The sequence below is a fragment of the Vidua chalybeata genome, chromosome 1 (assembly GCF_026979565.1).
Source record: "Vidua chalybeata isolate OUT-0048 chromosome 1, bVidCha1 merged haplotype, whole genome shotgun sequence".
In the NCBI taxonomy this organism is placed as follows: domain Eukaryota; kingdom Metazoa; phylum Chordata; class Aves; order Passeriformes; family Viduidae; genus Vidua; species Vidua chalybeata.
In genome coordinates this window covers 139361689-139387747 of record NC_071530.1, presented here as the reverse complement: position 1 = coordinate 139387747, position 26059 = coordinate 139361689, and the positions used below count along the sequence as shown (strand labels likewise).

General features: G+C 40.2%; 1 protein-coding gene across 4 annotated transcripts in view; it reads left to right on the top strand.

The window, feature by feature from the left end:
- Nucleotides 1-26059, top strand: part of SAMD12 (sterile alpha motif domain containing 12) — a 201903-nt gene that overhangs the window by 82487 nt on the left and 93357 nt on the right. For all 4 annotated transcript variants that reach the window (XR_008435202.1, XM_053967449.1, XM_053967439.1 and 1 more), the window contains exon 4: nucleotides 8621-8761. Coding sequence is in view for 3 of the 4 variants with exons in the window: in XM_053967449.1 (XP_053823424.1) it covers nucleotides 8621-8761 (141 nt within the window). In the remaining variant the exon portion in view is untranslated. The remainder of the gene's footprint in view (nucleotides 1-8620; nucleotides 8762-26059) is intronic.

Sequence of the window (26059 nt, the reverse complement as noted above, 5' to 3'; positions counted from 1 at the left end):
TCTAGTGTGATTTTTTAAAAAATTAATAAAGAAATGGGATATATATGTGCATAATGTGATGCACAGAGAGCAACATTATATTAACTAGAAATTGAAGAACTGCGTGTCCTGCTGATGGTGAAAAAACCAAATGTGTTGACATATTCACTCATTCCATCATGAACAGGCAAGACCTTGGGGAGGTTTATTTGAATAGGGGGGCCATAAATCTAGCACACAGGTACCAACAAACAATAGTCCTAGGGTTTTTTCTTAAAAAATATTACGTGCAATATAATAAAAGCTCATTATTATATGTCAGTATTATCTCTATATATAGCTGTAGATAATATATAATTTTATATGTTCAGGAAGTAGCTTGGCACATGAATATACAACAAGCAGTGTTGATTTATAGGCTGCCTGCTAAAGGTTTACATTTATCCTTAATTTACTTTGTGGGTCCTATTGGGTCCTTCCTGAGAGCACTAAAAATGGTTGTCTCACATTTTACAGTACGCATGAAAAATGCTGTAATATGATTTGTGCCTGAATTTATATTTCAGAAGGGAATTCAAGTTATTACTATTTCCTCCTATTAAAATCATCAGGTGCTGAATATGTTCATCTGAAAAACAGGACCATCTAACAGACTTTTACTCAAGACTTGTAAGAAATCAATATAGTTCCCATCAGTACAGTAAATTACCAACTGAACCACTTCCAGTAATCATGATGCACAGTCTCTCATTAACCCCTTCCCTTCTCTATATTGAGATTTGTATTCTAATATTGTCTTAAAGATATTTTTGAATATATATGTAAATCATTAGACACTAGAGTAATTAACCCATTAATTAAAAAAAAATTATAACTAAGGCTCTTACGTATCTATAGCAGTTCTGTTTAAGACCTTTATTGATGATCTGGACAAAAGGATTGTGGACATTCTTGGTAAGTTTGCAGACAACACCAAGTTGGGTGGGAGTGTTGGTCTGCTGGAGGGCAGGAAGGCTCTACAGAGAGATCTGGACAGGCTGGGTTGATGGTCCAAGCCCAAATGTATGGTTCAACAAGGCAAAGTGCCAGGTGCTGCACATGGGTTACAGCAACCCTACCAATGAAGATATATAGTGGATATTAGGAAAAATTTCTTCCCAAAAAGGTTTGTCAAGCCCTGGAATAGGTTGCCTAGGGAAGTGGTGGAGTCACCATCCCTGGAGGTATTTAAAAGGCAGGTGGCTGTGTCTCTTAGGGCATGGTTTAGTGTTGGTCTTGACAGTGCTGGGTTAACTGAAAGGTCTTTTGCAGCCTATGATTCTATGATATAAGGGTGTTTGATGCTGCCACACAAAGCATGTGATGAAGTCCTTCCTTGGAAATGTGTGGGTAAGTAAAGGAGCAGGAATTGCTTGCTTTATTTATGGAGAGAGTTGGGAGTCAGGAGAATTTCACTTCTGGAGAGGGATTTTTGTCTTTAGCTAATTTTCAAGGTACCTGGACTCTTTTGAACTACTTGGCTGGAAGTATCCACCAGGGACAAAGAAGCATACTTTTAAATTGCAGTTCCTAAATTGAGTATTCCAGATCCATGCTCTGTTAAGTCACTATATTTCAGTATTTTTACATGACTTCAGCATTACTGCAGGTGTTTTGGTTTTGTTCAATAGCATAAATCCAGTGTGGTGTGACTGAGCTGATGGTTGTGCCCAAGCCTCTGTCAGGATCATAGCAGCCTCCAAGGGAGGCCTGGGGAGAAGCAGCTGGGGGAATCTACCTGGGATACATCCTTGGGAAGAGGCAAGGAAAACTGAGTGTCAGAAAGACATCTCCTACCTTGAAATTTCAGAGGCCATCATTGAACAGGAGATACATAGCTCAAAGGACTGTATCAGAGATAAGAGAATAGGAAAATTCAGTGGTATATGATAGAATATAGAGGGAATTGGGAATTGGGAATTGAAATTCCTCTCACCACTAAGGTGAGAGGAAGTTACATTAAACTAAGTAATCTGAGCTAAATAGCTTGACAGATGCAACACTGACAGCTTAGTAAGTTTATCAGAAACAAATTTAGAAAGAAAGCCGTATTTTGGTTGTTGCTAGTTTTATATTTGATAATGCAACTAAGTTAAGGATTCTGTTTAATTACTTTTCTTTCATATTCTGTTCATCATTGTGGTTTGGAAGTGTGTAGGAAAGATGGGATGGTGCAAGAAAACTATGACCTGAGAAGGGCTTTGTGGTAATAAACTTGTTTTATTGTAGATTTATTGGCAGAAATAAAAATAGTCATCACTTCGTCTTGTCAGAACTATAAACAGACATCATGTTGAAGTAAGGTATGCAGATAATATTCAGAAAGTGCCTTTGTTTACATAGCTGCTTCTTTGAGTTTGATCAGATGTTTATTGACCAGTATGACAGTGTTTTCTTTGAGAAACTCTATTATAGAATGGGTGTCATCCAGATCCAGCAAATAATGGGTGAGAAAGAGACAGAGAATCATCTTTGATGGTGCTATCAAATAAAAGCGGGTCCAAGGCTAGTGCGGCTCTCTGTTGTTTCTCCCGGCTCCGGGCAGCTCTGGCACCTGGAGCGGCACTGCTCTCCTCCGGTTACCGGGTTTGCTGCTAGTTCCCGGGCGCCGTGTGCTCCAGGAAGGTGGGCTGGCCGGGTTTTCCACCGCCACGCGCGAGGGACATTGGCAAAGAGGTGAAGGAATGTCCAGTTCATCCACGAGGGAGGCGGGAAGGCTTTAATGGCTGCGGAGAGCTGCGGCAGAGAAGCCGCAACCTGCGCTCCCAGCGCCCGCGTGGGGGAAAATGGCGGAGGGACCGGGAAGGCGCGGGGTTTTATCGGGGGTGGGGCGAGGGGAGCAGGAGTCCCCGCCCAATGGGGACAGGCACCGTGGCGGTGACGTGGACCACGGCGCCCAACGGGGATGCGGCAGGGGGGGACCCCGGGCTCCGGGGAAAACGGGGTTGTGGGATCGGGGTGACAGACACCGAATTCTCCGGACGGGACAGGGAGTGGTTACAGCAGTGACGGAGGGAAGCTCCAATGGCAGGCAGCCTGGAGCGAACCACCGTGGGGAGGGGGAAACACGGGGGGTGCATGGGGGTACACAGAACTCAGCTAGCTAACATAGATCAGAACCCCTAATCTGAACCCAAACCTGGAATGCAACAGGCTAATTTGATACATGAGCAAATTGATATGTGAGCCTTCCTATGGTTTCCTATGCTTCCCCTGAAGACATACTGGAGTCATGGGCTTCTTCCATTCATGTGTCTTATCAGAAGGTAATTCCTATAGCCTCATGGAGGTTTAATGATTTTGTTAACAGGATGAGAAAGTACAAGAATGCTGGCTCAGATGTTGGAGAACTTCCTCAGCTGATCTTTTATATTCTTCAAGGTTAAATAGTCTTCTCTGCTCCTCCTGGTCCCTATCAGAAGGAACTATTGTTCCTTCTTTATTTCTGTACCAGAATCCCTTGTGTCTCCTGTCTATTTAAGCTGGTCCGCAGCTGAGATTTTTTCATCACATCAGAAGTACCAGGTAGGTGCCAGTAGCAATTTTGGGAGCTGCTTAGGCTGGCAGCTGCTCTTATGCTAGCAGGTAGATCAATAAGGTGTTTGCTGCTATGGTAAGTCTGATGAAAAATGAATCCATTTTTACTTTTAAAGCAAGTAAGTCTTCCCTGATTAGTGACATGTTAGATATCTGAAGGGGGACAAAGAGGGTGGTAATGCAAGTTGCAGTTTACCAAGAGTCTGCATTAGTCTTAGGGCTAAAATGATTAGTAAGACAAATCAGATCTAGCTGCCTTTGCAGGAAGAGCTGTAGATTTGCCGCAAGGCATTGATGACAAAGTGGCTGATGTGTCTGGTTGACTAGTGATGAGACAGGCATGAGAAGGAGAGACAGGCTCTTAAATTCTCATGGGAAAAGCAGAAAATGTAGGACTGTAGAAGATCTGATAGATTATCCAGAAAAGTATCATGAAGTCATACCAAGTTTGCTCTGAAAATTGGATTGATTTCTGGTTTGTGCTGTTTCTTTTAAAAGATATTTCTGAACTCAGCATCTTCAATTGTATTCATATCCATTTGTTCTCTTTTCAGATCAGTTCCCTAATATAGTCAGGGATTATATGTATTATATATATATTATATATAGTATATATATTCAGTCTAATAGTTCTTCTCTTTTCCCAGTGTTCATCTCCCACCACTGCCATCATGAGGCGAGTATCATTCTGTAGATGACTGTTCTTTTTCTTGCCTCCTCTCACAATTTTGCCATTCCTCACTATGAAATCATAGCCTCTTTCTCTGCCCATTCTTGTTTGCATTCTTTCCTGAATATATGATGAGAGTTTTATACTTGTGTCTCACCAGCACCTGAACAATGATATTTTATGCCTGTGTCTCTGTCATGGAAATTTCTTCCATGATATGTCCAAGGCAGTCAAGAGCAGCCAACAATCAGCCTGTTTAAACAAGAGGAAAGCTGTGATCAGACTATTTCAAGTAAACACAAAAGCACCACATTTGAAAAACTAGAGAAACACACTATTATCTATTAATTAAGAATAAAATGGCAATTGTAGCATTTAAGTATAAACATAATTTAGGGGCTTAGTGAATCACATCTTCCTGTTTTTTCAGGTTTTGCAGGTAAGTAAACTGATCTTGGCTAGATAATCGGGTATACCTTTCATATTGTACTTGGAAGGCAAGGTCACCCATCTTGGCCATATTTCACACCATCATTTGTTCCACTAGTGGTTTATAATTTTCACCAGCTTTAAATTACTCATAGTTTTTGTCAGGGTTTTGTGTCAGATCAGCCTCTTGCTAGCTATCTGTTCTTGTTTCCCCTGTATTTCTTAAGTTCTTTCCACATGTTAAATTAGCCCTTTCTTACCTGTCCTTTTGCCTGCATTACCAGTGTTCTTTCAGATCTTCTTGCAAGGTATCCCTCTGTGTGTCTGTAAACTGGCAGCTGGGGGAAGAGCAGGAGGATATACCAGTGCAGGGAGGGCTGAGCATTTCTGATTAGGTACAGCAGTCTGTGCTGCCTTCCTTGCTCAAGGGCCAATGCCAGCCTCATTGGACCAATGCTTATACTCATGCTAATGTTCAGTGGCATGCAATGTTTCTCCCTCCATTCAGATTTTCATCTAATCCCAGCTTGATTCAATGAGATCTGTAGCAGCTAAGTCATATTAGAAAGAATTAGGCCATCAATCTATTATTAAGCTGGAAAGTGTTTTATATTTTGTGTTTGCCCTCAGGGTATCTCAGAACATTCCATGGCTGCTCTGCCCTGAATATGAGAGGGCTGGGGGTTAGGTGTTAAAAGATGTGTACAGATACTGAAGGAGCTGTGGAGTTTTGTTTAAAGCATTTGGTTTCCAGCCTTGCAACTAGCTTGAACCAAGGCCTAGGTGTTTGTCACTGGGACCTTTATGGTTCTCTTAGTTTAGGTGCTTTCGAAAAAAATGTCCTGTTTGAAAAAAATGTACCTGCTGGGCAGGTAGCTCCTACATCTAAGAGGTAGTATCTGTTCTGTAGCATTGGGAGATTTTCCTGCCTTGGTAGTTAAGTTCATTCTACTTGTGTCTGAGCAAAGATCACTGTATACTCTTAGAAAATGTATAGAATAGATCAGTGAATACTCTTAGAAATGTTCTGCTTTTGATAATATATCTGCACTCTCTGAAAATTAAAAATCTACCCCCAGTTTTTACTGTATAGCTGTCTCTGTTTAGCCATGTTGCTTGATAAAATGGCCATCTTTTGTGTACTCTTACTAATTTCCTTTGTTAATCTTAGCTTTTTAAAAGAAAATAGGTATTTGGATCAAGATCCTTCATGCAGGTTATTTCACAGAACAGATGATGTTGGAAGGCACCTCTGGCAATCATCTACTTAAAGCAGGGACACATGCAGCTCAGGACCTTGTCAAACAGGTTTTAAATGCTTCCAAAGACAGAGACTCCACAATTTCTCTGGACAGTTGGTTTTGATGTTCAATAACACAGAGTTCTTAGCACGAAATGATTACTCTTTCAGATATGCAAAATACAGGAAGACAGGGAAGCATCCAAAATCATTAGCTGATTGTCAGGATCTTGGCCTTAGTGACTAATTGGCTTAATGACTGGTCCAGGCACTAAAAATATCTTTTCAAAGGCATGATTTAGTATCAGAATGAAAATTATTCCACTTGTGGCTTGGATGTTGTTGTTCTAAGTGTTGAGAGGGAAGAAGGTATCGGGAGGATTGAATTTTCACATTCAGGTCTCTTAGTGCGCTTTTGAAATGCCACATCTGGATGTTTGCTTTCTGCCTCATCACTGTCTCAACATGTCACTTTGGATTTGGTGCAAGAAAGAGTTAATATAAGGCAATTTGTGCAAGCTGCTACATAGAGTATGAGTCAATAACATCGTGCTTTGAGCCTAAGCTGCAGAAGAACTGACATGCCAGGAGTTGAAAAGAGACATCTCTGTTTTGTGCACGCTCAACTTCCAAATCCAGTGTCTGGGGTAGAAAAACCATTTGAATATGAACTAAGAGTTGCCCAGAGGAAGGAAAGAAGTAATGACTATATCTATGGCCAAAAAGAGGTGGAGGGCACTGGATGAGATGCATGGCCTCTGTCTGTCCTTTCACATTACTGTTGTTGACTCCCTGCCCTAAGATGACATATGTGTTGGCACTCTTTAAACTGGTGTCTTGTATTTTTATTTGCTTTCAGTTGTTAATTTGACATTACAGACCATACTCTTGTACTGTTGTCCATCCTTTATAAATTGCTTTAAGATGTTTTAGTGAGATAAGACAATATAAAAATTGAAGTCATTATTGCTGCTTTTATCACCAGGAGAATTGGACAGCTGGCATTGATCTGCAAGAGATTTAATTTCCATAGTTTGTTATTGCATTAACCCTTAGAATTCTTCTTGTTTGTCATTTCAAATAAAGGTTTCCTAGTCAAAAGTTCATCCTTTGTAGCATGTAGCATGTAGTGTTTGAGAGACACAGAAGGGCAGAAAATCTATGAATGCTGTCATTTTTATCTGATCAATAACATCTTGCTTTATTAATAGTATTGTCCCAGTATTTTACATTGTGTCATATCAAGATGGTATGGAACTGCTTGTGAGTGAAATCTAGCACTTTGTGAAAGGCATGCTGCTAACTCCTTGGTTTAGGGCAGATATTCTGTGCCCCTTTAAATTCTTGGCATTTATCTTAAATTTTTAAATTAAAATAATTATAAAAATTCTCTACTTCTTGCTATTTTACAAGGAAGGATGTTGAATAAGGACCTTATCTTGCTGTGTTGAGTAACACTTTCTAATAAGCTAAATTGTACCATTCATCCAGAAGCCACAGTAATGTAGCACAGAGGCTGCTGTGTTGCAGAGGGAATAACTTGCTCTTTGCTATCTTCTGGTTTCAGAATAAGGCCTGAGAAGTCAAAGAAGGGATTTTTCATAGTTAAAAACAGAGGAGGTAAAAAGTTAAATGTGTTTAAAAGAGTGAACCAAACATGTCATTTTCAAGGTAGTATCAATGTAGCTCCAGTTTGATATGTTTTTATTGGCCAGGACATCTTTAGATAGCAAATGTATGTAGTGGGAATCAAGAGTCAGTAGAGGGCTGCACAACACTCCTCCCTGTTCTACCTCACACCAGTCGGGATGACCAAAGAATGTAAGTTTTCATTTTCTTCCTAGGCTAAAATTCTGCTTGATGCTTTGGTTCTCTGCTTGGTTCAAATACTTCCTTACTGTTGTCTCAGCCAGTGTACAGCCTTACTTCTGTTATTTATAGCATAGCCATGCCCAAAAGATGGAGTCAGAGTTCCACTAGCAAAATCGGGAGATGATTTTTTTTAACATCTACAATCTGCCTGGGGCTGTGTTTCAGCATTAACCCAATACTAAAGATAAGTCACAAACTGGGAGTGAATGCCTGCAAAGACCATAGGCAGATGGTTTTTTATAGTCAGACAAAATATTTTTTGGGAATGATTTAGATATAATTAATAGAAATCTCTGGGTTTTTTTCCCAATTTTGCTGTGATAGGTGCTGTTAAGAGGTCTTTGGAAGGCTGAACCATGACGTACAGGACCATCCTGGGAAATGGTGCTGCTAAACTATAGACATATCTGAATTGCAACAATATTCATTCTTTATATATCTTAAATTGATTTAATTTGTAAAACCCACAGTCATCAGTTTTCACTCATTTCTTGACATGATGTTTGAAAATAGGTGAGAGTCTATTTAGGCACCTATGTCAGTTGTAGTTGTCCTACCCATGGGAGCCCAACTGGCCCTTACAAACAGTAATTGGTTGTCTAAAATGGCACAAGATACCTGTTTTACATGCCTGTATCTCACAAAGCACCAAAACAATACAGAAAAATAATAGGAAAGGGAGGAGTAGCACTTAAGTCTCTAGCAGTAAGGGAGTACCTAACAGATGGAACAATATCCTCTATAAGGTATTTCAGGGCTGAGATTTTTTTCTGTAGTGAATTATCATGTCAGAGTAAGCCCATTGCACTAATAGAAATCCTTCAGTGATTTTTCTTCTTGGCTTTTTCTTCCAGGTCGTGCTTTGCTGAGACTTACTGACAAAAAGCTTGAACGAATGGGCATTGCCCAGGAAAGCCTGCGACAGCACATTCTGCAGCAAGTCCTTCAGCTGAAGGTGAGAGAAGAAGTCCGAAACCTCCAGCTGCTTACACAAGGTATGAAAAATATTTTTGATATGGACAGTTAGTGAGATCAGATAGGAGAAGTTTGCCTGAGGACATAAAAGGTGACTTGATGTTCTTCTACAAGAAATGATGCATGAAAATGTCTCATAGATTCCACATGCTTTCCAAGGGGGGATCAAAAGGTAAAACAATGCATAAATAAATAGAGATGTTCAGCTGCCTGTTTTGTGTGGTGAATAAGCTCCATCTACAATTTGTTGGTGGTTCTTCTTAAGTGTCTGCTTACTAAGATGAAAATAATTATGTATAAAGGGCACAGATGGAGGACCTACTGTCTTTAAAAGCATTGTCCATTTTGCATTAATTGTTTACTTTCAGTGTTAGATACACAGTGTTAGATAAAACAGTTTCTGTCACCTCTTTTATGGTAAGAGCTGTCAGTGGAAAATTACCTGTTAGACTGTTTTTTGCAGATGGTTGATTCCTTCTTCATGTTGCAATAATTTTATTGACTTGAATAGAGTTGCTTCTAATTTTTGCAGCTAAGAGAAAAACTGGGCTTAATATTAAGCGTAGATTAGAAGACAGAGAAAAAGGAGTAACAAAAAAGGTTATATATATTTTCCAAATGAGGTTTAGATGTTTTATGATGAATTTTGGAGTTAGCTCTCTAGTAATGGCTGTGGTAATATGGAAGAAAAACAGTCATTGTGGCAATGCTGTAAAGGAACATTTAGACATTCTCTACTATATATCTGCAATACTTTCTCAATGTTAAGTGTTGTTTGGTAGTCCAATGGGATAGCATAAACCACATACTTCTGTGGTGTTTTGGTTCAGTGCCTGTTGTATGTCACACCGTATGAAAAAAAAACAGAGTTCCTTCAGTACATGCAGTGTATTTTTAACAAAATGTCCTTCACACATTACATTATGTTCCTAATTAAGCCTTGCTAACTGTGCTCACAGGGAAAACTGATTAGTTGAGTAAGCTGCATTTTATCTGAAAGAGCCAAAGTCTCAACTGAATTGTTTCTTCAGGCTTGGTGTCTTGCAGATGTTTTTGGGTTCCTTTGTTTTTCCATGAGCTGTTAATAGCTCACCTCATATTGTGTCATGTCAAAGGCAGTGCACATGCTGAAGCAGGAATGTCTTCCCCAGATGTTTAGAACTCTTCTTTTTCCCTTTATCCATTCATCAATTATTCCTACATCCTTTTCTTCAGTGTTGGCCAGGTTCTCTCTTCCACTGCATCTGGAATACTACTTGAGAGTCTGTTGGACTGCGAAGTTCTGGTCATCCACTATCACTGTTATTGGCCTGCTTATGAAAGTTGGGATTTGACTGATACGGGACAATGAAGGCACATTTGCTATAAATTTGGATCAGTTGATCGCTGCTGTCCAGATAGATTCCTGCACAGACTTGTATATGACATTGAGAACTATGTATTTCCTGTGCTGTGTATTGTTTCTCTCTGGGTCCCCTCTGGACACATAACTGGTGCATGACTTAGGCTTAGTCAGGCAGCACTGACTCCCATTTCAAGGAATTCAGGGCAGCATCCTTTGATGCTGCATTCTTCGCCCATGCAGTTGAGGATACAAGTTTGGACTTTGGTAAGAGAAGGAATAAACATGTGCTGGGCTGTGAAGGACAGATCAGCACTGAATGCATGGATGTGTGTTTAATGTAGTCTGTCTCTGCTGTGTAGAGGGAATGTTCTTACGTACTCTGATCCCATAAAGGCTCTTGCCTTCACATCGTGTGCTTTGCGAAAGGCAGCATAAGCTTGACAAAAAGCTGGAGTTCTGCAGCTCTGGCTGTCTTCCCCCACAATGGTGTTGGCCATTGTGCTGCACTTCAAAGCCACTCCAGTATAACCTTGGGGAAATGGCTCAGTCTGAGAACTCTGTCAGAAGAATTTATTCCTTGCTTTGCTGGGGTCTGTTACAGTGTAACCATGTGAGTCAGTACCTACTGCTGGTGGTAGGGTGGGTCAGCTCAGAGAGACAAAATATGCTGCATTCAAACCTATGGTTTTCAGGGTTGGGTGGCCACTGGTGTGACCCACAAGAGCTTGTGGTTCCCCTGTGTTCCAGAGCTCAGCTGGGAATGGCTGTGTGAGGGAGCAAGAGCTCTCTGTCCTTGCAGGGAAAAAAACAGTGGCACTAATCCAAACTCATATCAGTAAAACAATACACAAATACCATTTTAATAAACAAATCTGTGAATGGACCTGATGGACTGTAAAACCTCTTGTCTGAAAGCCAATAATCTTCATGTGCTATAGGTCCACCAAGGATAATATGAAAGCAGGCATCTCCCAGGTGAATAAAAACAGAGTGCTTAAGCAGACTCTTTCTTTTAAAAAGCTGGGGGAACCAAAACTCTGTTTACTTTCATCTTCTTAAATAGAGATGAAGTTATGGGCAGAACAACAGTTTATAAGAACATTCCCCTGTGCAGTAAAGCTGTGTAAATTATATGATTCCAGGGTGGGGGAACAGTGAGTGACAGGATGACAGCAGTACTCCTGTCCCTTATCACCTCATTTACACCAAGCTGGAGTGTGTGTCCATTGAAAGTGCTTGCTGGAAGTACTAAGGTGAAGATATTATTTCCCAACCACAGTACAACTTGTAAAGCTCTTGGTATATCAGTTGTTCTCCAAAAGTGGTTTTGTCCCCTTTCCCAGTTTCTTCAAACTGTGTCCACTCATATTCATATTATGATTTATGTGTTCCTGATCCAGGTTGTTACTGGAATAGCTTTCTGTAACTGTTTTGTTTTGTTTTGTTTTGTTTTGTTTTGGACAACACTTGGAGAACATTTTTTTCTCTGAAAAGCTGTTTCTGCCTTTTGGAAATTGCACTCACAAAGTCAAGATCACACTAGAGCTATTGCTATGTTGTGCCTTGCTGTCCTCCAAAAAGAGGGGGGAAAAAGCGCTCTGTCTCCCAGTGCACAGCTCAGGAGACTGTTAGGTGAAAGAAGCTGTTAAAATCCATTTCTGAATTAATGTGGCACACAAGCTGGGTTGCAAGCAATGAGGTCCTAATTCAGAACCCATTGATGTCAGCAAAAAGACTTCCACTGACTTTAGTACATACCCCAGTTGAAGCTGGATCGAACAGGGAAAGTTTTAAAAAAGCAGTATATAATAGTTACCAGATATTTTAAGTGGCTTTGTGTTCTGTTGTCTACAAAGAAAGCTAACCTCATTTTTAAAACTCAACAGCATTCTTTTCTACTCCTGTTTCAGAAAGCAACTTAAAACCATTTCATTCTTCATTCAAGACACACCATCCAGTCTCTTAAAGGCAGAATAGTACGTAATTGTGTAATTGAAGTCTTGTCTTGAGTTTTAGGGAGACTTTTCTTTGGAGCAAGAACTGCCTGATTGCCTGATTGAGGCTATTATTGGTAGAAACACTATTTCAGCCTCCACTAGGATAGAGGAGCACAGGCCCAACTACTGATCTTTGCTTTTTTCCCAGACTTAGTGATGTTGAGGAACTAATTTGACAAAATATCTTCCAATGTCTCTTGGGGAGAGCTGCACATTGTTGGAAACACCATTATTATACTGTTATCACTGTAAGCCTGAGTTGAAAGATCATTTTTTTATAAAAAGCCTTACATAACTACACAGAGAAGAAAGAAGTTATTCTGAGATTTTTCAATGTGAGTCCTGCTTTGGGCTAGCACAGAAGAGACTGTCCTCAAAGTGGTACAACAGTGCTGTGTGTGTTTCTGTGCAAAGTATCCACAGACAGCAATCTGCTCATAGGGCTGAGCTTGAGAAGCATATTTGGATTAAATGACAACCTGCATTTAGGATGACGTTAGGCCCCCTTCTAAGTTCCTCTCTGAGTTTCATACAGGGCAAAAGTGCTACTTTAATATACTGCCAGGCCACTATTTCTCCTCCTAGCAAAACATGTTAGAATAAAGCTTTGTTCTTAATTGAAAATGATCTCAGCAGTTGATACCTGTTGAAATTATTTCTTCACTAAGTTTTCTGCTCATCCTGTGCTGACGCTTGGTTACTGAAATACATATGTGCCCAATGGGAGTCACAGTAATGCTGATTCCCTCCCATTTCCAGCATAGTCATATTCAAAACCTGTTAAGGAACTCTAGCACTGTATTCTTCCAGGAGGGAAATTAGAGGGCCTTCAGAATTGCATCTCATCTGCATCTAAATTCAGGAGTGGTACATCCTAACAATAAAGAAATCAGGAAAAAAATGCCATAAGGCCTGCAAGGATACATGAGGACCCCCTGGGCAAACTCAAACACAAAAAGGAAGCCTTACAGAGACTAGAAGCAAGAACAGGTAGCCTGGGAGAAATGCAGAGAAAGTGAGAAGCAGGAATCAGATTAGGAAAGCTAAATCTCTGATAGATTAAAGCTGGCCAGAGATGTCAGCAGCAACAGTAAAATCTTCTATAGGTGTACCGTTGATAAAACGAAGACTAGGGTGAATGTGAGTCTTCTCTGGAAGAAAATGGGAGATATGGTTACCCAGGACATGGAGAAAGCTGAGGTACTCGACAAATTTTTTGCCCCAATTTTTACTGGCAAGTTCTCCAGCCACAGAAAGCAAAGGCAGGGGCTGGGAGAATGATGAACCAGTTGTAGGAGATCAGGATCAAGTCCATCTAAGGAAACCTGAAGGTGAACAAGTCTGTGGGACCTGATGAGGTGTATCCACAGGTCCCGAAGGACCGATGAAGTGGCTGTGCCACTATCCATTGTATTTGAGGAGTTGTGGCAGTCCAATCAAGTTCCAGTAATGGGAACCCTATTTTTTTTTAAACAGAATGAAGGAAGACTGGGGAACTACTGGGTGGTCAGTCTCACCTCTGTGCCCAGCAAGATTATGGAACAGATGTTAAGGAAACTTTTCTGTCTGACCATTCTCAGGCAGTCACACTCTTGCTACCAGAGATTTCAGTGCTGGAAGCAAAGCCCCTCCACAGTGGGTGGCTCCAGACTGATGTGTGCACAGCTTGACTCCCTGCACACACACCACTCTCACAGGCAAACAAGGTTTCCTTACCAGCTCAGCCCAGGGTTTCCCATAGCAGAGTCCCAGACCTCTGAAGTCTTTAAATAGCTTTATCGTGGTACATCAACAAAATAACAGCTCAAGCTGCTGCTTCAGAACAAAGGAAACCCTGGGCTTCTGTATCCTTATGGTCTAAGCAAAGGAAAGTCTGGGCTCTTCCTGCTGAGTCACTGGCTCCTGCTGTGTCTCTGAGTCACCTGGCTGGTGCCACAGGTCCCTGGGCCCTTTGCTGTGTAAAGGGTTGGTGCCAGATCTCAGCCTCTTGCCTCAGGCTCCTGCCACCCAGAGCTCAATCTGCAACTCTCACTACAGCTGCTCACCGAGCTACCTGTACTGAATGTATTCCTGAGCACAGATCCTTCTGGAAACTATGCTAAGGCACATAGGAAGTAGGGAGGTGATTTGTGTCAGCCAACATGGCATCACTAAGGGCAAATTGTGCCTGACAAATTTGATGGCCTTCTATGGTGGGGTTGCAGCGTTGATGGGTAAGGAAAGAGCAACTGGTATATCTAACTGGACTTGTGTAAAGCATTTGAGACTGTCCCACATGACATCCTTTTCTTTAAATTGGAGAGACATGGGATGGATGGATGGATGGATGGATGGATGGATGGATGGATGGATGGACATGGTTTTGATGGATTACTCAGTGGATAAGGAATTGGCTGGATGGTCACACTGAAAGAGGTGTGGTCAATGGCTCAATGTCCCAAGTGGAGACCAATGGTGAGTGTCATTCGTCAGGGCTTGGCATTGGGACTGGCACTGTTTGACATCTTTGTCAGTGGCACTGACAGTGGGATCCAGTGCACCCTCAGCAAGTTTGCCATACCACACCAAGCTGTGTGGTGCTGTTGACACCCTGAAGGGAAGGGATGCCATCTAGAGAGGCCTGGTCAGGGTGGAAAGGTGGGCCCCTGCAATCCTCATGATATTCAGCGAGGCCAAATGCAAGGTCCTGCACCTGGGTTGGGACAATCCAAAGCATAAATGCAGGTTGGGTGGAGCATGGATTGAAAAGAAGCCTGGGGAAAAGGGCTTGGAGTGTTGGTTAATGATATGCCCAATGTGAACTGGCAATGTGCACTTGTGGCCCAGAGAGCCAGACATGTCCTGGGCTGTATCAAAAGCAGTGTGACCAGCAGGTCAAGGAAGGTGATTCTGTCCTCTGCTTTGCTCTCATGAGACCACACCTGGGGTCTCATCCAGCTGCATCCAGCTCTGGTGCCCCGAAGAAGAAGGACATGGACGGGTGAGTATAGATGAGGACCATGAAGATCATCAGAGGGATGGAGTACCTCCTCTATAGAGACAGGCTGTGAGAGTTGGGATTGCTCAGCCTGGAAAGGCTCTGGAGAGACAAGACATTACAGCAGCCTTCTGTGGTACCTAAACGTGACCTACAAGGAGCTGGAGAGGGACTTTTCAAGGGCAAGGATAGGACAAGGGCAAGGATAGGACAAGGAGTAGTGGCTTCAAACTGAAAGACGGTAGGTTTAGATAGGATATAAGGAAGAAATTCTTGCCTGTGTAGGTGATGAGGCATTGGAACAGGTTGCCCTGAGAAGCTGTGGCTGCTGCATCCCTGGAAGTGTTCAGTGCCAGATTGGAACCTGGTCTAGTGCAAGTTGTCCCTGCCTATGTCAGGGGTGTTGGAACTGGATGACCTTTAAGGTTCCTTCAATCTAAAATGATCTATGATTCTATAACTGAGCAAATAACAAATGAGAGCCTTGTGTTCTAGTGTGGATCATTGACTGGGTTTTAGATGATCTTTGTAACAGAAATATTGCCTTCAGGATATATGTGGTGAGTAAGTCAGGACCATGAAACCCTCCTTAACAGAAGTGTTCTACTAGGATTTTGGCAGCATTATCAGCCTGTTAGTACTAAAGGCAGGCTTGATGAAAATTTGGCATGGAACCCTCCCAGTCTATCGGAAACATGATGCCACTTCCTGTTCACCCTATCTGCTTTGACCATATGGATATCAAAGCTGGGAGGAACCTGAGCACTGTCATACCAGGTTTCATCACTACATGTGAAATGTATTGTCATTTTCCATAATCAAAACTTTAAAGTACTAGACTCAGTCCCATCTTCTGATTTCCCACATAATAAGACCTTTCCTGCTGTGGTGGCTCCAGTAAACAGCATGAATGATTTGGAGTTACACACCTGGCTGAAAAGGGGCTTGAGTGGTCAGAAATTTTGAGAACATGGGAACTTGCCAAGCACAGGACTAGAAAGTCAACAAGTTAAGAGAAAGCAATTGCAGCTTGCTGTCCCCCTCCTGTAGACTTTATGGATCCTGTGGTATCTGAACTGTTATTGCCCACTGTCCTTCAGGTTTCTTGAAGAAATGTTACTTGAGATCAGCACATTTCTTTGTCACCCCTGCAAAGAAGTACATTCTGTGTACATTCTGGACTCAAGGTTTTGGCATCCAAGGAGCCTTGGTTTCATATACGTGTGGTGTTTCAAGGCCTGCAGCATTTGAAATCTTGACTGTCTGTCTTCTTATTAGACATCACTTCTTTCATTTTTTTGACTTAACCTTTTTCTTTCACCTAACCCTGAAGCTTCCAGCTAGTCAGGAAGGGCCTTTCTTCCCGAAGGACAGAGTACTATGCGACTGTTTCTTGCATATGCTGCATACATGGCATCTATCTAAAGCACAGAAAAAAAAATACTTGCTCTTTCAGAAGACCTCCAGCAAGCTTAATTCCCAGCTGGTTTCCTTTGCTCTGTGCTCCTGTTATGCTCCAAAATGTCTGAGAGACCTTGTGAGTTGAACACAAAGTGTATCATGAAAGCACTGTCAGAAATCACCCAATAACAGTAGTTTATCCCTTTTCAGAGCATAAAAACTGTGTTCCAGAACTCAGCATGCTAAATTGCCTGATTACAGGTAAAGAAATCTTAACCTTCTTCTCAATATGGGTTTATTTTCACTGAATGTCCATATCCCTTTTACTCCTTTCTATTGTATGTCCTTTTTTCCTGTACAACTGCAGGAATCATTGCACTTGTTCTTAACACTGAATTTCAAGACTGTAAAACGACTTTGCTACCACCCATTAGACTACAAAAGAGCAGTCTTTATTGTATTTTTCCCATTCCAGTCAAGGACAGTTTCAGCACTTAACAGAGGATGTAGCTCTGGAATCAGAAGCTGTGGTTGTTTTCATAAGAGGCTTTTCAGACTTTAGGCACTGTAAAGATGTCTGAAAATATTTTTTTCAGGTTACAAGTATGCACTGAAGGGTTCTGTATGGTTTTCATTTGTTTTAGCTGAAACACAATATTGTATATGGGATGTGTATCTGAGCAGAGATAAAATATCTAATATACATGCATCAGTGATGATAAATATCAAATTCCATCTATGGCCTCAGTTACTTGAATTTCAAGTGTCTGGCTTCTAACCTGAAGAATATACTTTGCAATGCAGTCAATGGTCCCTGGCCAACCATTGCATTGCTGTGGGACTGTTAATTACCTTTAAGCTATTGTTGTGATGCTAATATATATTCATATCAAATAACCAAGTGATTCAGCTGACAGGTAAAATAAGTTCCAATACACTGGACAATACATTGTAATGCACTGTGGATAGGTTTAGCACAGAATTGTCCTTCAATATGTGTAGTATAATAGTTTGGAATATGAATAAGGAAACATAGGACCTATGAAATTTGTATTGATGAACTTGTCTGGCAAGATTTTAGCTGTATAATACTATGATGTGCTTGCATTTTTATGTGTTTCTATAAATAGTATTCTAACTCAGTCTACTGGTAGTGTAGCATTAGCTGTTTTGTATGACTGCAAGATCATGATTGCAGTTGTCTGCTTTTCTTATTATTTTATTGATGTTGATTTGTTTTTTTTTTCATTCCTGCTTTTCAAATTTCTCAGAAGTCAGCCTACTGGTCAGTTTGGTCTGGAAAGTTCAGTCCTTCTGAACTAATGCATACCCAATACTGTCTTACATGTTTGGTGAATAGATATATTACGTATATATAAAAACTTACATATATATATATGTATGTATGTATGTATTTTCTCACTCATGTGTAAATTGGAAAGAGAAAAAACCAATTTTTATCAAAGTTTATTAAAAAAAAGTAAACTATTGCTGTTTGTGCTGCAGCCAGCCATGAAAGACTTTTAGCTAAATAGGAAAGCTTTCAGCAGTCAGTCTGTTATTTAACAACAGCTGTTTGTGATCAGTGCCAGTGGAAATCACTTGTTTTCACCCATTCACAAAGAACAGGCTGGCAAAAGGGATTCCAGGAATAGGTACAGTCTTTCACATGACGTTTAAATAAATCATAGTGTAAGATGGTGCCATTTACAATGTAACATAATTTTCATTTCTAATGAGATTTTTCCAGAAATCAGACATAAAATAAAATTAGGATTGTTCATAGAATGGTCTGGGTTGAAAGGGACTTTAAGACCATCTAGGTCCAACCCTCCTGCCATACAGGCACACCCAGCCACCTTCCACTAGCCCAGGATTCTCAAAGCTCCAACCAATGTGGCCTTGAATAACTCCAGGGATGGGGCATTCACAGCTTCTCTGAGCAACTTGTTCCAGTGCCTCACCACCCTCACAGTAAAGAATTTCTTCCTTATGTTCAATCTAAAGCTACCTTCTTTTCAGTCTGAAGCCGCTACCCCTTGTCCTGTTGCTACATGCCTTTGATAGTTGTTTTATAAAAGAACTGAGGAAATGAAAGCCCTAACTATACTTCTGACCCCTTAGAAAGTACATCAAAATTTTCACTGCTGTGCTTCTATTCCAATCCTGACTGTCTTCATCAATTAACACTTCTTTTTGGTCAAACGGAGTGTATAGCACTGGAAATAAGAAGACAAGAAATGCCATTCTCAGTTGGATCCAGTATTCCTCTGTCCCACTGCTTGGTGTCTAACAGTCGTAGGTGATGTTTAGGCAGATCCTCAGATCCTGTTCTCTCTCTGTGGTGCCATTCCCTTGGGCTCTCTAGCATTCAGAATTGGTGCATTTGGAAGAGTATTGCCCTGCCTAATTCTTTAGTATCCATTGAGAATCTGTCTCACAGTCTCTTAAGAAACAAGTTATTCACAAGAAGTTTTTTACAAACTAAAATATCATCACTGGCAACCTCAGTGGTGACAAAAGTGCCAAAACCAAACTTGGCATGCCTTCAGTTGGGTGCTTCTGCCTTCCACAGAGACTCTAAGCAATCCTACTATCATATGCATGCAGTAGTAGCTGTGCATCCTCTGTATTTGAGATCCAGCAGTCACACCTCAGATGCATCAAATAGATGAATTATACCTGTTGCTCTCCATTGATTATTACAGACACTTGGAGTAGCTGGCAGATTTATTTGTCTACACAGTAGATGAATAAATGTGGATCAGATAAATTCCCACTTGCTAAGTCTAGATGTAAAATCCCATGCTAGACAAAAATTGGTCTGAAAGCTGAATGAATTGCCCTCCTCAATCAGATGAGTTTTGCTAACATCATCTTGCTGATTTTATGAAACTGGTGTTTTATGTGCCTACGTGAATGTGTCCTGTTTGTAAAGTGTTTGACGATATTGGCAGTTCCAACAAACATGAAAGTCACTTAAAGCTTTTTCGAAAATGTAGAATAAAGTTTTGCTGTTTTGAATGCTTGAAGGTGAGTGTTGCCAAAGAGTTCAAAAGCATTTTTCTTCCTGTTGTTACTAGCATTTATGGCCTGTGCAATAAAAATTTCTAATTACTGGAAAGATTCAAGAGAGGCAGGAAAAAACCCTCTCCTTTTTATGCCTTTATGAAGTTGCTTTTCTTTGTTGTGTAAAAAGAACCTGTTTTATTTAAAAGCTTCTCTTTTTCTTCATTCACATTCTTTAAAAGCTTTTCTGTATTGTAATTTTTAAAATGAATGTAGTTCTATTAAAATAAAAGTTTACTCTTAATGGTATTTATGCTTCATATGATGGAGCACCTTCATTTACTTAGTTATACATAGGCAGTCAGCAGTGTTATGAACTGTTTCTTTTTTACTAAGCAGTATGCAGATCTCTGGCATATTCCACAAAGGAAAGGGTGGGTTATTTTAAAGCCTTTATTTGACTTGATCATAAAGCATGGGTACTAGCCTAGTGTTTTATGACATGCTCAAGTATGATTAATAATTTTAACTATGCTGGTTCCCCCATAAGATCAATATTATAGAATTTTTCCAGTCACTATTTCAATGTATTTTAATTGAAATTGATTTCCTATAAAATAATAAATTGAAGTCTATTAACAATGGTCTTGTGGTCCTTGACATTCAAGTTCTGACTTCTAACAAAATTCTGAACAGTTTTTTAAAAATACATTATTTACCTCTATACAGCATAAGTACCCAAGAAGCACCTGCAATTTTTGGTGTTAATTCCAGTAGATGACAGCATAAATTCAGCAGCCTTAATTTGAAACAGGAATGCAAATGAAAAAGAGAATTGTTTTTTTAAAACAACTTATTTCTTTGTTGGCAGTTTGGCTACAGTTCTATTGTATGATGTTAAAATTGAAAAATATTTTTCTCAGTAAATGTGCATGCCAGTCACATGAATTCTTAGAAGTTACCTGTACAAAGAAAAGATACATTGAGAAAATCGGCAGTGAGCAGCCCTGTAAGAACTTCTGTTTTTCCAGAGGTATCACCTGGAGGGCATTGAGTCAATCTTTGACTATTTTTCTCAGGGTCAGAGTGATAAGTTGAGTTTTAGGTAATTTGTGCTTGGTAATACCACAGTTCTGAAGCTCCTCAACCCCACTAAGTTTTCGTCCACATCTTAGAGCTTATTCTTGGTTAAGTTTATCCACATTGTTGGAATAGTTTGTTTATGTACATTTGGCTTAATCAGTGGCTTCCACCTGAAGACAACCTGATTAGAAAATACTCAGGGTCAGGAATGGCCCAGGGTGTTATATCCAGCCAGCCTGATATAATATGCCAGGACTCTGACTTGGTATACTTGTTCAGCTACACAAGAGGGCTGGATCTCTCTCCTCAGGAACTGTAGAGATAAGCAAGTATAGACACTCTTGTATGTGAGCAAAAAGGCATGTCAAGGTTCCCTTGCAAGCTTGAGCACAGTCTGAAGGCATGTACATTGACATGGTCTTGGAGTTTTGAGTCCTCTTCACTAGAAAGAGGATTCACATCTTTCCAGTCCATTTGTCTGGCACACCCAGCTGCCATCAGCTGGCAATTCATGAAATGAGATGGAGTTGAAGCAGCTCCAACACCTGGACCTGGAAACAAGTAATTTTGTCATATTCTTTCTTTACTGAGACCAGTTAAGAGGCTTACTTCTGGTAGCGTCAGTCAGCAGACTCTTGTTTTTCCACATTGAAAGTGCACTGTTGTGTAGGACTTGCAGGAGCTGGATTTTGAGAGAAAGATCTTAAAGAAAAAAAGGTCTTGCACAGCAAAAGGAGGAGATTCTTAGTCACTGATTTTGCCTTCAGCAATGCAAAGCTTCTGTTCTTAAAGTTTACTCTCCAAAGTCCTCTAAGTCCTCCAAAGTCCTATGGTTTTTGTTTTCTTTCCATTTTGGCATATGTCAGAGGTAGAGATGGAGAGAGAATGGTGATCACATTTCCTTCATTCTTTAAAGTGTTAGGTAATTCCAGTCTTCCTTAGGAATAAAGAGGAAAGCCTTCTTTCTTACTCTATTTCTTTTAGTTTTCATTCCTTTAAGAACTCCTGAGGAACTGAGGATTGTTGTTGAAGTTGGACCAAGAAATTAATATCTCCTGCACTAGTTTTATTTTATTTATTTTCCTGTAGTCTAAATGTTTAGAGGGCTAATTAGACTACAGTTGTCTGCGGAAGAATTTCTTTACTTTGTTCCAGAGAGTGTAGCTATGTGAAACACTTTTCAGCAGTTCCTTGTAATTTTCTGTCTTAGGGTGCCAAGATGGTCCAGCTATATTTAATGAGTGTTTAAAGAATGTTGGGTGGTGGAAGGAGCAATCATCTTAGACAATGGACCAGCTTTTAAAAGTATCAGGCAATTAAGGATACAGATAAACCTTTGAAAATTCCCTACACTGATCACTCCCAGTATCACAACAGTTAAAATTCTCAGTCTAAACTTGAAAGACTTTGAAGCAAACAAACTATTTCAGATGAAAGAGGTAGGAAAGAGGAAGGGAAGGATAGTCCTACCTCTAAAGCTCCACTGATAAATCAGTTGTCACCTGGGTAGTTCTGAACAGATCTTTCTCTAGATTCCAGAATTTCTTTAATGCCCATCTGCATGGCTCCCATCCGTTCTGTTACAGAGGTTGACTGTGACACTAAATAATGATATTGTTGACTTTTGTGTGTTGCTGCTTAAACCTGGAAGGTTCTGAGGGTCATCAAAAGGCAGCCAGCCCTTATAGCCCATCAAGGTAATGAATGTCTTTTTGCTGGGACGTATCTTCATACATTGAGACACCTGTGAGCTTTTTTGTCTTTTTCTAGACATGTTTCCTTTAGGTGTGGACGTTTATCTCAGATTGCTTAATAAAAATTGTGGTTTATTTTCTTCTAATCCTAATAAGCTCTTTCCCAGCGAATTATTTTTTTTCACTGATATTTGCTTGCTAGATTTGTTTGTTGATAAGTTTTCTCTCTCCCTTCTTAAATATCAGCTGCTGCGATAAGCACTAAAATGTGTGACTGTTGCTTCGTCAGCAACTCATGTTTTCCTTTATGATACTGTTACTGCTGTTCTTGACATCTTTTTGGTTCTCTCTAGTAATGGAAATGTCACAATGGGAATTTTACTTTACTTCTACATGGCTTAGCTGATCACAGGATAATCTGGTGTGAGAATATGTGTTTTACAGATTTCTTTACCATTTTCTTTTGATCCAGATGCTCAGAACCCAAGCTGTTTAAGTGAGGAATGCAAATAGATGCTGGGACAAGAAGAAAACTCCTTTTATCAGGGATGTGTCTAGAAATTAGGAGCACCTAAAGATAGTATCTTTCTTAAGTTTCTGCTGTTTATAATTAATTTGACTAGAGTCTTTAGGAAAGTCTTTAGGAGACTTAAAACTGGTCCTTACTCTTTGTGCACACATTCGGTACCAATTCTAGCACAGTAAACAAATAGCAAGAGTAGCTACTCTACTAAGAAGAATCTAAATTTATGTCTACCACCAGCTATGATTTGGTTTTATCCCCTCTGAAAATGTGAGACCTCAACTTTGCTCTTGGTTCTTTGTGGGCAAATGAAAGAGTAATGCTCCATTGATTGCAGAGAAATTGAAGCTAGTGAAAATGAGAACAGGATCAACCCCATTTTTCCTCTACAGCATGAGACTGTAAAGCCCATTCAAATCAATGAAGGGTACCAATGACTCTGTTGACCTTTGGATCAAATCCATAAACCTTTTCATAACTTAAAACCACAAATACAGAAACATAAAGGTTCTATTCTCTAACCCAGCATAGGTCTTTGTCAAATTGAAAAATACGATCTTTGTCAAATTGAAAAATACGATCTCTTGCCAGTTTTATTGTATCAAAAATACAGTTTTGATATTTTATTATATTTAGAAGTTTTATCTTAACTATATAAGACATATTTTTCACTTGGTCTCAAAATCTCCTTTGGCGATATGCACTGACTATGTTATTTGCAATCCTAATTTCATAATCACTGCTGGAAATGAAAGCAAAAGCTGCACTTTTATCTTATACTTTATAGTCATGCTCAATGCTAAAATGCCATAATCAAAGATAAAAACAATTACACTGTTTTTTAGCTTGAGCAGTTTGAAGAGTTTTTGTTGCAACTTGCCTTATCCAGCTAAAACCTTGGTGTCCAGCTGAACTCATTGTTCACATTCCTCAAATAATCAATAAAGAACAAAACCCACCCCCAGAGATAATCTGTCCACTTCTAAAACAGGTGCCTGTGATAGGTGGAATATGTTGCCCTCTGGAACTTCCTGCCTCTGTAGAGATGGAGAACTTGCCATTTAATGCGGGACACCTAAATTTAATAGAGGAAAAGCAGGCAGTAGCTTTTCCTACTTTCTGCTTTTCAGCATCAAGCATGTAACAAGTGATGTTACCCACTGCTAATTTGGCAGCGAACTTGCACTGCCTTAGTATAGTAATTTTATTTCTTTATCTGTATCTCTTAGCAAAATCTGGTTATGCTATGCCATTAAAGTGCACTTTTTTTTCTGCAAGTGATAACATCATCTTTCATATTTTCTTGCTTTTTATTAACTTTTTTTTTTTTTTTTTAAATTGAGCCTAATTACTATTCACTGGTAGTAGAATTAAAGCAACACTTAAGTGTTCATAGGTGAACAGTTAAGGAGTTGTATGTTCTGGGTTAAGGGTTTTGAGGTTGTTTTTTTTTAGTTGTAATTTGAATAATTCTTTAGTCAGAAGCAGACATGAATGCATTTTATATATTGTCTTGGGATAGGTTTATAGCTTACCTTCACTTCTGCAATTTTTCTCAGACATGACTGCTTTAATAACTGCACTTAGACAGATCTTAGTCCTCTGAGTTCTTCTTTCATATGGATATGGTTGAGCCTGATATAAATATTAAATAAGTTTTGGGGTTTTTTTTGGTTGTGGATTTGTTGTCTCTGTGGAACTGATCCAGTCTTAGGAAAGCCAGGACCAGGCCGAGAGTCCCAGATGGAATGCCCACTAGGAACTGAACTTTTACCTTGTAATTCAGAAAACCTACTGAAAACTTCTTCTGTTTCATGTAATTAATTAGTGCATCGTTTCAAAAGCCAGTAAAACCTATCAAAAGTAGAATAGTGATACAGAAAGGTGACTGGGAAAAACCATGCTTCTTCATATGTCTTTTGTTTAGTCTTTTTGTGTCTTCCTTAAAGCTCTCTTGCATTCTCATGCAGCTCATTCTTTTTATTGAATTCTAAAGCCTTTACCATCTGCCAAAAGGTTTTATTTTGGTGTTTCCTCTTATGTGGGAGGGTGATTTCCTCCTTCCCTTCATGCTAGTTTCATTGCTATCTTTAGGACTCGGAGCCTACTGGAGACCTTCCTGTCTCCTTTTTATTACACAGTCTCCTCCTTCCGTGCTGCAAGTTCCTGCTCCCAGGGACAAAGAAGCAAACAAGAGCTGAAGCTGTTTTTTTGAGCTGCCTGGCTGATGCCAACAGCTTTTGTTTTAAACACAGGAGTGCAGTTCCTGGACTGCAGGGCTGCACGGACTCCTCACCAACGTTCCTGGGGTGGGTGTTTTTAGGAACAGCTCCTGTGCAAAGGCCGTGTGCAACCTCCCTGTGCTTTGGCTGCAGAGTGCAGTGCCTTCTGAAAAAGGGTGCTGTAATCTGTAGCATTTACTCTAAAAGCAGTTTATCCCTCTCTATTTGTTAGTCTTTTACCTCAGCACATTAATCCAACCTGTTCTGCCGTTGTTAAGACATCTGTAGCTAGAGCCCTGTAGTTTCTTCCTCTTATGGGAACTTTAGATGTTTATTTTTTCTATGAACATATTGATTTCCTATCTTTACCTTCCTTGTGCTGCAGAGAAAAAGAAGTGAAATTGAAGGTATTATATTTGCAGAGGGATAGAATTACATTTTTTTTTTTTTTTATTTCTGAGAGCAAAATAAAGCAGATGGCAGTCTGGGTTTTTCAGCATAGCTCTCAAGGCTGCAGGGAATACATACAGCTGTAGTGGGATGTGAGTGTTGAGGTGTTGAGCCCTGAACACAGCAGAAGAAGGCTGTGAGCCCTGGTCATACACCTCCATTAAACCTTTGCTGTGGAGTTCTTCAAGGTACCTGCCATCATCTCTCCTTGAAGGAGATGCTACATGGGAGAAACAAAGGCTCCTGCCTTTTCTCTTACACTCTGCCTGCTGGGAGTGAGAGCAGTCTCTGTCTGAGGATTGTGCAGTCCTGTTGCTGCCTGTCCTAATTTGCTGTACAGCTGAGCCTTTGACTGGAGGCAGTGTGAATGTGGAAGGCACAGGGAATTGTGCTGGGTGTCAGATCACCTCCTGAGGGCTCTGCCAGGATCCATATCAACCAAATTATGCCTCTTTTTGAGTGCATTTCTGGCACTCCTTTTTTGATATTTTAATCACTGGCATTACACCAAATGGCATGTCAGGTAGTAATAGGAATGTAATATTATTTTATTTGTGATTAGCTCATCTCTTGGTCTCTGAGATGTTCTAATCTCTGTCCTTCCATCATCACCCAGG